This window comes from Sinocyclocheilus rhinocerous, unplaced genomic scaffold (genome assembly GCF_001515625.1).
Source record: "Sinocyclocheilus rhinocerous isolate Xijiao unplaced genomic scaffold, SAMN03320098_v1.1 scaffold1294, whole genome shotgun sequence".
Taxonomy (NCBI): Eukaryota; Metazoa; Chordata; class Actinopteri; order Cypriniformes; family Cyprinidae; genus Sinocyclocheilus; species Sinocyclocheilus rhinocerous.
The window spans coordinates 2,875,624-2,890,496 of NW_015656157.1; the positions used below are offsets into that span (position 1 = coordinate 2,875,624).

Consider the following 14,873-nt stretch of genomic DNA (forward strand, 5'->3'; position numbering starts at 1 on the left):
TAAATAAAATAATATTAATTAATGTGTTTATTAACATTATTAATTTATGTTTATTATTATTATTATTATTATACAAATTAGTATATGCATACATTTGTATCAATATTTATACAGATTTATTTGGATAAATATTTGGCCACCACTCGCTCACTGCTTCACTGCAATAAAGAGTGATTGCAGTACACAAGTCAATTTGTTATTTATTTATTTATTTAGTTAGTTAATTAGTTATAGTTGAATAATAATCAGTTGTTTATTTATATTACTTAATTACCTAAATTAAATAATAATATAAGTAAATAATTCTTAGTCTTCTTTGTTCATTATTATTATTATACACATTAGTATATTCAAAAATAAATAAACAAATAAAATTTGGCATGGCATGCTTGTAAATACTTGGCCACTGCCACTCTCCGCACTGAAGAGAGATCACAGTACACATTCAGATTTATAATTGTGTCAGTTGTTACCTTTGTATATCGGCTTGTTAGCATGTTAAAGGAAGTAGTTAAAGGGATAGTTCACCTTCAGTTGTTGGTCCCTTATTGACTTGCATAGTGTTTTTTCCATACTATGGAAGTCAATGGGGACCATCAACTGAAGGTGAACTATCCCGTTAACATTCACAGCTCACTTAAACGCCACCGAATGCCGTCTGTCACTATTAAGACTAAGGTTGTGTGAAGAAAGTAGGTGGCTTTTTCACTTGATAGTATCAGGCTCATTTTTTATCTTCATTTTATTTCCTTTTTCCCTCCAACTTTATTATGTTTTACTATAATTAATTGCTGTGTTCCTTTCGGTCGGTGTGGTAATAAAAGGCCCATTACTTCATAAAAACCCTCAGATATCACTGTCGAAACAAATGAATGAAGTAACTACAGAAGGCATGGCTTGTCAGCATAACCCCGGCCCACAATCGATCAGTCATTTGGTGGCTGCTGGGTAATTGAAGACAATGGGGCCACTGTCAGCAAGCAGCCAATTACATTAGCCTGCAGAAAAAGAAAGAGAGAAGGAAAAAATGTCTGTGTAGGAGATGTGTTCGAGCGCTGTTGCCTTGTGTTCCCTGTTCTGGGTTGATAAAGGCTTCTGACAGCACTTAATGCATTTCAGGTGTTCAAAGACGACGGCAAATAGTCACAATAGATTAAAGCAGTCGCAGGATTTTTTGCTAGTCTTCGGCCTTATAACCCTCTATATTTTACCTTCTATTTGGTTCGACCTCAGACGGACGAGGAAAGATTAAAAACAACGGCAGAATTTCAAACAAAAGGCCGATCTCCAGGGGGTTATGCTTGTAAAAACATTTCCATCTAAATGCAGATTTGGTATATTTCGCCATGCTTCTTACATTCATTATTTACCCATGTGGGACCAAAGCAATTTTTTATTCCTTGACTCCGAGGCGTAATTTGGTTTTTAAGGAGGTATCTGCATTTGATTTCTGTTTATTTAATGTGGCAAATTAGATCACGCTTGCATACAAAACATTACAGACGAAACAATTTTTCACATGGTTGGCACAACTGTATCCGGAGAGCGGCCTAATTTACTACATATCTGTTTAAATGTGGCTGCAAAACGTGCATGGATGCAATTATAAGTCTTTGCGTGTGGGCATCGAGGGCTTGGGGAAACTGAGTCATGCTCCACAGTCTTGCTGCTTACATTCTCCTGAAGCATGAATTCGGGCAGCAGGAAGGTAATTCAGAGCCTTTCCCTTATCATGCGCAATCCTTCCCTGGAGATGGAGGACAGAAAGAAAGGAAAGCATGAGCTTCGAGATGAGATCTAGCAGAAGGACTGGAGAGGAGAGGAGGTATCTGCATTTGATTTCTGTTTATTTAATGTGGCAAATTAGATCACGCTTGCATACAAAACATTACAGACGAAACAATTTTTCACATGGTTGGCACAACTGTATCCGGAGAGCGGCCTAATTTACTACATATCTGTTTAAATGTGGCTGCAAAACGTGCATGGATGCAATTATAAGTCTTTGCGTGTGGGCATCGAGGGCTTGGGGAAACTGAGTCATGCTCCACAGTCTTGCTGCTTACATTCTCCTGAAGCATGAATTCGGGCAGCAGGAAGGTAATTCAGAGCCTTTCCCTTATCATGCGCAATCCTTCCCTGGAGATGGAGGACAGAAAGAAAGGAAAGCATGAGCTTCGAGATGAGATCTAGCAGAAGGACTGGAGAGGAGTCGTCGAACCCCCTCCAGAGCAAACAAATTATCATTTATAATTTAGTGATTTCAGTTGTCCTGCTGCTGCCAAATCACAGGTAAACAGTTTTTGAAAAAGCATTTGATCACGTAAAAGAAAGAAAGAAATGTAATAAAATCATGTTTTAAATAATCAGCAGTTTAATATAATATAATATCATATCATAGCATATAATATAATAATATATTTTTATTGTTATTTTCATTATATATATATATATATATATATATATATATATATACACACACACACATAATGCATATAATAACAGGTTTGAGCATCATATTAAAAACCTGTGCAAAAGTGGCACTGCTGTCAAATGTGACGTTACAGACGCTGATGTGAGTCATCTGAAAGCGTGTTTAATAAAGCAACAAATAAAACCTGAATTATATTCCGTGTAATTATATCCGATCAAGCATTACAATTAATTGCAGTCGCATTATTGTGACCATGACAACAGGAAGTACTGTCTTGATATTTCTATGGCAACATAAAGGCAAGAGGTGAAGCGAAAGCACTCTGAAAGGCCTCGACTCCATTAAAGCGATGAATCAGGGTTTGTTAAGCCAAATGGATGACGTTCTGGCTCCGCAGTAGCATCTGGCATGAGAGCCTGCAGGTGTCCTGCTCCATTTCTAAATGAAATAGCCATTGTTGATTGGCTGTCACTGTAAATCAGCCATCAAAATATTTAAGATGTTTATATTTATTGAATTTTTTCTATTTTTTTATTTAAAAAAATACAATATTAAAAATAATAATTATTATAAAAATATTAATATAAATACAGTACATCTTAAACATTTGCCAGTTTATAGTCTAGTATTTTTATTATTCCAATTTTTTGTTTATTATATATATATATATTATAGTAATAATAAAAATAATAAACAAGAAAATTGGAATTATATATATATATATATATATATATAATGTAATGTAAGCTACATGTTGTATATATATGTAAGGGTGGATTTGCGTGCAAATACAAATGTAAATCTGCTGTTTTTCACCTCAGTAAATAGCACAGGACCTTTGGTTGACCAGCACTACTGATTCAGGACCCTCATCAGAACACACTCAAATCTAATTTTTCCTCTCAGCTATCCGATTTGCTTCGTGACATGTTTGTTTGCGAGAAAATTGCAAGTCCATTTACCCCTTGCATTGATGTTGTCAAGCACTCGCTGGCCTGTGGTTTCACCTCTGTACAGTCTATTTCTGTGGGGACAGAGGAAAAGTGCTGTTCCCACTGCAGTTAGACGAGTGGGCCGCCGTCATCTCCACCAAGATACTCTCTATTACTCACTGCAAATGACAGAGGACATTCTGCATCCTATATGCTTTAGCTAAATGTCATCACAGATGAATTTATACCATCATACTTGCTGTAAATATGCATCGTAACAGCATATTTAGGGTATGATGATGCTGTTTGCTTTCACATGTAGCGGGAGTTAGCTGTTTGTAAATACATGTATGCCCAAAATATATATAAAGAAACTAAAACTGGGGTTAAAGGCTTTCAATTTGATGACTTAAAGTGTGAATATTAGTACAGTTGTGTTTTTAAAAGCAGTCTAAAGCTGAACAGCAGATTTCCCAAACAAGGGAGCACAGGGCAATTTATTTGTGTAACGCTGCAAGTTTCACACAAACCACATGAGACTCCTGAGCAAATAAAACTTTCAGCAGTTTGTAAGCATGTAGGATGGAAAAGATGTTAAGCTTGCAGAGAACAGATTTACATTAGCAAAATAACATATAAATTCATATAAAATTATATTAAAATAGTATGTAAAAATATATATCAAATATGTAAAAAATTTAAAATCACGTTCATAATTTTTTTATTACAAATATTTATTTGTCAACTGTATGTTTATGTATGAAAACAAATCTTTCAACCACACCTGACGCTCCACATGAAGCTATATTGATATGAGCTTCTTTGAAGCATTTAATAGAAATTGTTTTTGTGCTTGTTTTTTTTTTCCTGGTACAACTCACTCGCTCTGCAGCCTCTGCCACATTTTTCATGCTTTTTTTAATAGAAATGAGTTTTTCACGGCTGTACTGTGACTTCACTGACTGAGGTCGTCCTTGTCGCTGCACACATAATGACACTGTATCTGCATGGTGGTGAGATGTTAGACTGCAATACATACATTTTCATTGCATCATTTTGATTGTAAACTAGAACTACAGGTGATTGCAAATATAGTACATTTAGGTCCCTGTTATTATGTTTTTGTGAAATGTTAGATGCATTTTTCTGCTAGATGTTTTTTCCTGATCTGGTCCATTTGATTTGCACATGGTGACACTGAATCAATTTCTTGTCAGATTTTTTTGTCTTTTCTTTTTCTATTTATATTGGATGCACAACTAGAAGCAAAATATTTTTAATTACATTTATTTAAATTATTATCAATTGTTTAAATTTGATTATATTTAAATGTACTTATTTTATATTATATTTTATTAATTATAAATAATTGTTATTCTTTAAACATATCCACTTATCTGGAGCAGAGAAAAATGTCATTAAATATTGACATTTTGTATTATATTATTTCACTTAATCTGCAGTATTTCTATCATTAACTTCCACATGTGATTTATATACACTTACAGTATTCACTAAATAAACAATCTTTTCCATGATCTTAATTTATTATTTTTTTTACTTATTTATTTGTTTTTCATTAATTTATATAAAAATATAATATTATTATTTATTTAACAAATAATTCCTCCTGGCCCTTATTAATTTAATTCATTTATTTATTTATTTATTTATATTTATGCTGTAAGTAACTGCTCCTGGTTTTCTACATTTTCATTTTACATTTTCATCAATGTATTTATTTATTTAGCAAATAACTCCTGCTGACCCTTATCAATTTAAATAAATAATAATTTTTTTATGCAACAAATAACTCATCCTGGCCTTAATTTTTTTCCCTTAATTTATATAATATATTAATATTTTAAATGATTATTTATGTAACAAATAACTCCTCATGGCCCTTTATTTATTTATTTTTATAATTTATTTTTTTTATGCAACAAATAACTTCTCTTACCACTTATAAAATGGATCTAGACTACTCCAAAATAGTTAAATCAATTAATAAATGAAAAAAATGAAGAAAATGAAAAAGCACATTACAGTCAATATAGAGCTAGTCTCGTGTAGCCAGACCTTCAGACTGACGGCTGAAGGTCTGGAATCCATGGCAGCTTTCATTGGCCAAAGCCCGCACATGAGGCTGTTTGACCGACATGTCAAACAACCAATCAATCACAGTTCGTTTCGTTTCAGCATCACGTTTCGGGGCGTGGAAATGTCGCCACAATAACAGACCTCGGACTGTAAAACTCTCGGACGTATTTTAAAGATTCTGTGCCACGAACTTTAATTTTCACATACTTTTGAAAATCCAGCATTTAGTTGATCCTGATAAGCGCTCGTCGTCACAGTTGTAAACACGATGGCTTTCTTCTTTCGTGAGGGGGTTTGGCGTCACGACATCTTTGTTTCCAGGCGGAACGTTATAGAACGCGACACACACGTCTCCCGGAAATTCTTTATAATTCAACCAATCCGATGACGACTTCGAAAATCCTGAAGTGTTTCCACTTTTGTGTGCCATATGCATCAGACGTTTAGCCAACGGTCCGTGGGCGTGACGTCTGAGGCTGAGACTAGTATAGAGCCATCACCATCGCCTAGCTTCCCAATCTCTCCACTTAATTATGGCATGAAGTTGTTGGGCCGGGAGAGATGAAATTTCCCTGTTCTGGTAGCAGACTCCCTTCTTTACATTAAATGAAATCAAATAACAGCAGGGCAAGCCAGACACGAGGTGCCGGGCAAAAGCCCACTCTAATGAAAATAAATCAATGGATTTTTGCGCTCTCGCTCAGAATAGTTGGCGGCCTCTCTTCGTCTGCCTTACCTCATGTCATTCATTCAATCTGCCTTGCAGCAATTACATTCACACATCTCCATATGCAAGTAAGAATGACGACCGGCCGCAGCACATTGTGATAAACTATAATGCAACTGTACATAATAGGAATTGTGTTTCACTTGGGGATGAGAATGAACTGCTGTAGTGAGCTGAGCTTGGGTTTTCGTCTATGCATCATCCCCCCTTTTTGCTCATGCCACCTATTGATTTTTATTTATTTATTTATTTACCTCTGAGGCTAAAGGAATTATTACCAGTGAAATAACTCCATTTTCCTGTGCGCTTACTGTTGCCAAGGTTTGCTGAATTTATAAATCACATTGTAAATGCAGTATAAATAGGGAGAGTATAAATAATAAATTGTTTACTATTGTATTGATATTGATTTTAGCAAAAAACGTTCTATGTTACTCTCGAATGCCACAAATCCTAAGTTATGTTTGTATTTTGCTTCACAATCAATGATTGAACTACATACAGCTGTTTGTCTTTGGTCGTCAGATTTTCTTTAAGGATTAAAGAAAGCTTAATATTTTTTTTTTTGTAAACCATGATACATTTTTTTCACGATTCTTTGACGAATAGGAAGTTCAAGAGAACAGCACATTTATTTGAAATAAAAATATTTTGTAACAATTTAAAATTCTTTACTGTCACTTTTGCCCAATTTAAATAATCTCTACTGAATAAAAGTATTCATTAAAAAAACAAACTTTTAAATGGTAGTGTATTTTTACACAACCTCGTATTAATTCAGCATGTTTCATTTAATTTTGTGTAAAAATTGGAATTTCACAGTTTGATGGATTGAGTCAAGAAAGCTGGTTTCTTCTGGTTTATTTGTCATCATGTTGCATTTCCATTCAGCAAGTCACATCAAGTTGTATTTATACATTTATTTATGTATATGTTTAATTATTTGTTTTGTTTTATTATTATGGGGGAAAAATGTTTTTTCACAGTCCAATGTATTACATTTATATAATTATATATTCATATAATTTAATAAATAAACAATAAAAATAAGAATTCTAAATATTTTTTCTGATTCTGTCCTCATACGTAAAATGTTTGCACTGTTTTATACTGCATATTGGTTAAATAAATAGTTAATTTGAATATTATTAAAAATACTATGGATTTTTTCTAATTTTTAAATAAGGATATGGTAGTAGCCTTTTTATTAGTACATTCTTTTTTGCAGTATTTTGAAATATATGATTATTTCAAGTTCAAAGTAAAGTTTATTTATAAAGCTCAACAGTGTTGTACCAAAGTCTTGTACAATTAGGAAATACAGTAAAGGAAACAAAAACTGAGTTAAATAGAATTAGCAAAGTATAAAAGAAAAAAAAAACGACTCATAAAAAATAGAACAAATCATGCGAATAAAACACATACAACTAAAACCCTGAACATCTCAAGCAACACCATAAGCTGATGAGAAACCTGTTCACAACTGAAATCAGAAGGAACCTTCTGAATGAACTAATCGTGCATATTTAGACACTATGAGACACTATTCATCAAAATGCTCCTATTAGTCTTAAATCTGATCAGTTTTGTCATTTTTTCCTCTGTTCTCAGGCATGGTAAGCTGTGACACTGTGGTGAACATGCGTAAGGTGACCCACCAGAGGGTTCAGGAGCCTCTGTCAGGTACGGCCCTCCTGCCGTGTGTTTTCACCCTGCGCCCGAGTCCTTCGCATGAACCTCCCCGCATCAAGTGGACCAAACTGTGGGGTCAGCGTGGCCCGGATGGCCTACAAAAGCAACAGTCGATTCTGGTGGCTAAAGACAATATAATCAAGGTGAAGAAAGCCTTCCAGGGCCGCGTCACCTTGCCGGGGTACCCTGAGAACCGCTACAACGCCAGCTTGGTGCTGACAGGCCTGCGATCCAGCGACTCGGGGATGTACCGCTGTGAGGTCGTGGTCGGCATTAACGATGAACAAGATACGGTGCCCCTTCAGGTCACGGGTAATGTAGTGCACTGCAGAATGCTAATACACGCAGCTGTGATTATAGTAATCAGATTCATCATAAAACTACTGCTGACTTCTTTCATCTTAAAGGGATAGTTCAGCCAAAAATGAATACTCACCCTCAAGTTGTTCCAAACCTGTATGAGTTTCTTTCTTCTGTTGAACATAAAAGAAGATTTTTTGAAGAATGTTGGAAACCAAAGAGTTGCTGGTAGCCATTGACTTCCATAGTATGGAAAAAAAAATACTATGGTAGTCATGGGTTCCGTCAACTGTTTAAATATCTTCTTTTGTGTTCAACAGAAGAAAGAAACTCATAGAGGTTTGGAACAACTTGAAGATGAGTAAACGATAGGATTTTCATTTTTGGGTAAACTATCGCTTTAATGTTAATATTTTGCACAAATCGCAATTAACTTTTCTTTTCAGTGGTTTTCGCAGAAACGCTTTCACTGAGTGACTTGATATATTATTTAATCTGATAAACGGCTGTAATTACAGTCCTCAGCGCCGAGGATTGGTTTTCCTGCACATCTGGTGGCGTTTTCCATCTGATCAGACCACGGAGGCATGGACCAAGCAGCTGCTACATTTTTTTGCACGCTCAGATTTATGCCAAAACCTTGATGAAGTTAGTTAGACTTCATTCGATGCCAACATGCGCTGCAGTACTTGCGTTTGCGTGAGGATGTGGAGTGGAAATGTGCACAGGGCGATTTTATCAAACAGTCGTGGCATTTTTACACGCAACACAACATACAGAGAGAAAACCTCATCTTATTCACTAAGCAAACTGCTTTAACCAGGTGCTAAATGTGCTGCAGTAGTGACACAGCAAATCAATGTCATTCTTTTAAGCACAAAAGTAGATTATGTTCATCATAGATACACAAAATTCAAAAAAAATCATGTAAGGAGTTCAAAAAAGTATAAACAAATAAGTATATATATATATATAAAAAATAAGTGAAAACAAACACACTGTATATCATATACACTGTATATCAAAGAAAGAATTGCATTAAACTATTTGTAGTTTAAACACAAACATGATTTCAGTGAACGTGGCCTAAACGTTCAGCAGCAAAGGGGAACAAATGAATGACGAAGTCATAATTTCTGATTGCAAAACGAGAGAGAGTGACTCTTAAAAAATGCATTATGAGATACCAGTGCATTATTAATGCTATACATGCGCATGCTCATGTACTGAAACCTCCTCCTCTGCACGTTTGAATGGTTAATTAGTTTGAGCTCAGCAATTAAAGCACTGAAACATGCTGCCAGCCAGTATCATGAAAAATTCACATTACTATTACGAGCTTTTATGGAAATAGCAATAACATTGCCAATTAAAGCATTCACCAACCTTAGACGCTTTCACACCTTATTGTGCTACAGCAATGTATTTTTGAACACAAAGCACTGGATAATGAAAAGAACAAAGAGTCGAGACAATTTACAGGAATATTTAAAATAAAAAATAACATGAAGTTCTACCACATTTGAACACAGTCTGTTAAAAAGTAAAACTTCCTCAGATAACATTCTTGCTTTTATTTTTTTATTCTGTATTTATGTGACATAACTTAAATGCACACAAATGCAGTCAAATGAATTGCATAATTATGTATTTAATTGATATTTCTGTAAAAATAAAGGTTCTTTATTTGCACTATTCCACAATATTATTTATACTGGAAAAACATTGTTTAGATTATTAAAATGTTTTTCACACTAGGATAAAAATGGTTCTTTTAAGAATTGTTGACTGAAAGGTTCTTTGGGGAACCAAAAATGGTTCTTCTACGGCATCACTGCTAAAACACCTTTTTGGAAAGGAATAGTTCACCCAAAACTGCACATTTGCTGAAAATGTTCTTGCCCTCAAGCCATTCAAGATGTAGATGAGTTTGTTTCTTCATCAGAACAGATTTGGAGAAATTTAGCATCACATCACTTGCTCATCAATGGATCCTCTGCAGTGAATGGGTGCCATCAGAATGAGAGTCCAAACAGCTGATAAAAACAAGTAGCCTAATCAACATGACAATTAAAGGGATAGTTCGCCCAAAAATGAAAATTAGCCCATTATTTACTCACCCTCAAGCCATTCTAGGTGTATATGACTTCCTTCTTTCAGACGAATCCAATCGGAGTTACAGTATCTCACAGAAGAGAGTACACCCCTCACATTTTTGTAAATATTTATTATAAAGATATAAATATATCTTTTCATGTGACAACACTGAAGAAATGACACTTTGCTACAATGTAAAGTAGTGAGTGTACAGCTTGTATAACAGTGTAAATTTGCTGTCCCCTCAAAATAACGCAGCACACAGCCATTAATGTCTAAACCACTGGCCACAAAAGTGAGTACACCCCTAAGTGAAAATGTCCAAATTGGGCCCAATTAGCCATTTTCTCTCCCCGGTGTCATGTGACTCATTAGTGTTACAAGGTCTCAGGTGTGAATGGGGAGCAGGTGTGTTAAATTTGGTGTTATCGCTCTCACTCTCTCATACTGGTCACTGGAAGTTCAACATGGCACCTCATAGCAAAGAACTCTCTGAGGATCTGAAAAAAAGAATTGTTGCTCTACATAAAGATGGCGTAGGCTATAAGAAAATTGCCAAGACCGTGAAACTGAGCTGCACCACGGTGGCCAAGACCATACAGTGGTTTAACAGGACAGGTTCCACTCAGAACAGGCCTCGCCATGGCCGACCAAAGAAGTTGAGTGCACGTGCTCAGCATCATATCCAGAGGTTGTGTTTGGGAAATAGACATATGAGTGCTGCCAGCATTGCTGCAGAGGTTAAAGGGGTGGGGGGTCAGCCTGTCAGCCCGCAAACAGATGAAAAGATATAATAAAATATTTACAAAAATGTAAGGGGTGTACTCACTTCTGTGAGATACTGTGTATTAAAAATGGACTTTGATCTTCCAAGCTGTTTAATGGCAGTCAGCGGGTGTTGCAGTGCATCAGTCCAAAAGCTCCGGTGGGTGAACAAAGGCGTCCTGTAGTGAATTGATGCGTTTTTGTTAGAAAAATATCCATATTCAAAATGTAATAATCACTTTAATCTAGCTTGTGCCAACAGTTGTACACGGAAGATTTGTTTTGATCTCTCCCCTGCGCTTCCGCGTTCGTAACTTCTCACCTGCGCATATGCTACCTATACGTCCTACGTCATCCGTCCGGAGCTGCTTCCGTGTACAACAGTGAGCGCAAGCTAGATTAAATTGATTATTACGTTTTAAATATGGTTATTTTTCTTACAAAAACGGATCGGTTGCGATACTTTGTTCACCCCCCAGAGGCGTGTGAGACACTTTTTATTATGGATGAATGCGCTTTATTTCACTTCTTTTGGACTGATGCACTGTTTGGAAGATCAAAGGCAATTTTTAATATAACTCCGACTGGATTCATCTGAAAGAAGAAAGTCATATACACCTAGGATGCCTTGAGGGTGAGTAATTAATGGGCTAATTTTCATTTTTGGGTGAACTAACCCTTTAACATCGTGTGAAGTGAAAAGCTGTGTTTATAAGAAACAAATCCATCATTGCCATGTTTTTAACTTCAAACCGTTGCTTCCAGCTAAAATATGAGTCCTCTGTCCATAATATTGTTTTCTCCAGTGAAAAAGTAATCTTGTCTGAATCAGGAGAGAAATATGCACAGATTCAGCACAGTTTACAAGCGAAAACAGCCCAAGACAGCTCTAAACAAATATGTTGGTGAATTTTGATGTGAGAGGACAATGGACTTTTCCCGCTGGAGGAAGCGTTATTATGGATTATGGACTCATATTTTAGCCAGAAGTGAAGGTTTAAAGTTAAAACGCCTTATTGATGGAATTGTTAATTACAATCACACCACTTACACTTACACGACATTAATTGATGGACTGGAGTGGTGTGGATTATTGTGATGTTTTTATCAGCTGTTTGGACTCTCATTCTGACGGCACCCATTCACTGCAGAGGATCCATTGGTGAGCAAGTGATGTAATGCTATATTTATCCAAATCAGTGCAAATTTTCATTTTTGAATGAACTATTCCTTAAAGAGTGTAGCTAAGATTTCAGACTCAGTGAAATATTATGGACATTCAACAAAACTGTTAGCTAACTGGTCATAAATCTGACCTTCCTTGGATTATGTCTTCGGGAAATGAGATACTCTGACCCCCTTTTTTAATAAGATACGGCATCCCTCAGTAGACGAGAGTCCCACATATCTCATCCCCAGATGTTTTTCATAGACAGTGAATATTTTTATAAGCTTAGAGTCTGTCCTGAACTCCAATGGGAAGCGAAAAAGAGAAGCAGGATGAAAAAAGGAAGGAAGGAAATAAAAAACAAAAGAGGCGTCTTCCTCCCGTGCCCCTTTGAAGTGGGGCGTCACGCGTAGCTGCCACAGTTGGGTAAGAAATGGGCCGTATTGCTCAGGAGACTGAAATCTTACCCCTTAAGACGTCGTCTGAAGTGTTTCACCATAAATTGGCCCACCTAGCTTTGAGGATTTTTCTTTGTCCCTTTCATGTTTGTGCGTTCTCCCGGGATGGCAGCCGACAGCAGAGGTTATGGCCGTTGAGTGTGGAGTAGAGGACGAAAGGGACTCCAAACTGATGTGATGTGGGAATAGCAGACGGACAGTTCAAAAGCAATCCCAGGAATCTAATTTCTTTGTACATCGAACTGGAAGTCCATCCTCAAACTGGTCAAAGAACTGGTGCTGTGATTTCACTTCTTTTGTACTGTGTTCCTGTCTGTTGCCTTTCTCAGAGGATTGAGGAATGGCTGAAAAACAGGAATGAAAGTGAAATTCAGGAAATAAAGCATTTCAAGGGGCCTGCGTTGTTTCATTTGTCAAGTTAAACACCTATTATTGCTGTTCATTTGGGAAATAGTTTATGCATGGTTCCCATCATGCACTCTGTTTTTTCCCAAACAGGAGTGGTCTTCCACTACCGCGCGCCTCACGACCGCTACGCGCTGTCCTTCTCCGACGCCAAAAGAGTTTGTCTGGAGAACTCTGCCAATATTGCCACGCCAGCCCAGCTGCAAGCCACTTTCAATGACGGCTATGACAACTGTGATGCTGGTTGGCTGTCGGACCAGACTGTGAGGTCAGAACAAGAGATTAGTCCGTTTTTTGTGAACCAGATTTGGAAATGTGCATATGTATTTAGCATTTAAGACGTCTTTGAACATGTTTGTGTAATTCTTCGGCAAATGAGAGTATTATTTATAATTTAGTTTTTTATATTTATAATATTTTAGTGAATATTTTAATATTTATTTTATTGTTAACATGATAAATATCTAGTATTTTATTTAATATATGTATAATAATTTATTGAAAATTCGAATAATTTAATTTATAAATAAAAATATACACAAATGTAATAATTTATTTTATTTAGTATTTATTTATAATTTTTTTAACATGACAAAAGTCCAGTATTTTATTTAGTATATTCATGCTATTTTATAAAATTCTAATATTTTATTTATTTTATTTTCAACATGACAAATGTCTAGTATTTTATTTAATATATGTATAATATTTTATTGAATATTGTAATATTTTATTTTATTTTCAACATGACACATCTAATATTTTATTTTGTATATTTATAGTTTTATTAAATATTCTAATATTTTATTTTATTTTCAACATAATAAACATCCAGCATTTTATTTAGTGTATTTATAATATTTTATTGAATATTCTAATTTTTTTCAACATGATAAACCTCCGACATTTTTTGTATAATTACAATATTTTATTGAATAGTTTTATTTTATTTTTTACATGACAGAAATCTGATATTTTTTGTCTATTTACTTTATTTTGTTATTTTATTTATTTTCAATAACTAACAACCAGAATTTTTATGTTATTAAATATTTCAAAAAAAAAATTTAATTTATTTTCAAAATAACAAACATCCAGTAATTTATTTGTGTTTAACAACAAGAACAATGAAGAAAAAAAAATGACAAGTTACAAAAGTTACAGATCTATAACATAAATAGTAAACAAAGTACATCTTGTAAAGGTTTAATAAGAGATTGTTTGCTTTACTCTCGATTCCTTCAATTTTGTGGACCAGATTCAGAAACAAGTATATATTTAGGAGCAAAGAAATCTTTGAACATGTTTAGATCATTCTGTTCCCCCAGGGAATCTCTTAATCTTCCTGTTAGTGTTACTTATAAAACTATCACTTTGTAGATCAGAACGAAAATTTTAGCTGCTGTGCCGATAAATTGGTCCCCCTTGCATGAAACAGAATAGCACAACTTTCTTCAGAACGAATCCAGGACTCAAAGCAATTTAATAATCAGCCGTTCTAATTAATCGTAATATCTATTATGTATCGACCATATTACAGCCCCGTTTCTTCAGGCTTGCCGCCTCCAATCACTTTTCCATGGCTGAATGTCAGGCGGCTATTGATTTCAACATTCATATCCACTGCATATTGTCAGCTCGTAATTGAGCCGTGAGGCCCGGCCCTCACCGAATAAAAGCGTGAGTGGGTTTTTCCCTCCCTGCATGGAAGAGCTCTAATTGGGCCATCTCCAGAGAAGCTTGGCTACACATCAGTGAAGACGCAAACGTGCAATTAGCGCAAGCGTATGGAGAC

At 35.3% G+C, this 14,873-nt stretch overlaps 1 protein-coding gene across 1 annotated transcript in view; it reads left to right on the forward strand.

Annotated features, from left to right (window-relative positions):
- LOC107719650 (neurocan core protein-like) overlaps positions 1-14,873 on the forward strand; it is a 140,018-nt gene that overhangs the window by 44,146 nt on the left and 80,999 nt on the right. The window contains exons 3-4 of the mRNA XM_016527136.1: positions 7,805-8,197; positions 13,172-13,363. Coding sequence (XP_016382622.1) covers positions 7,805-8,197; positions 13,172-13,363 — 585 coding nt within the window. The remainder of the gene's footprint in view (positions 1-7,804; positions 8,198-13,171; positions 13,364-14,873) is intronic.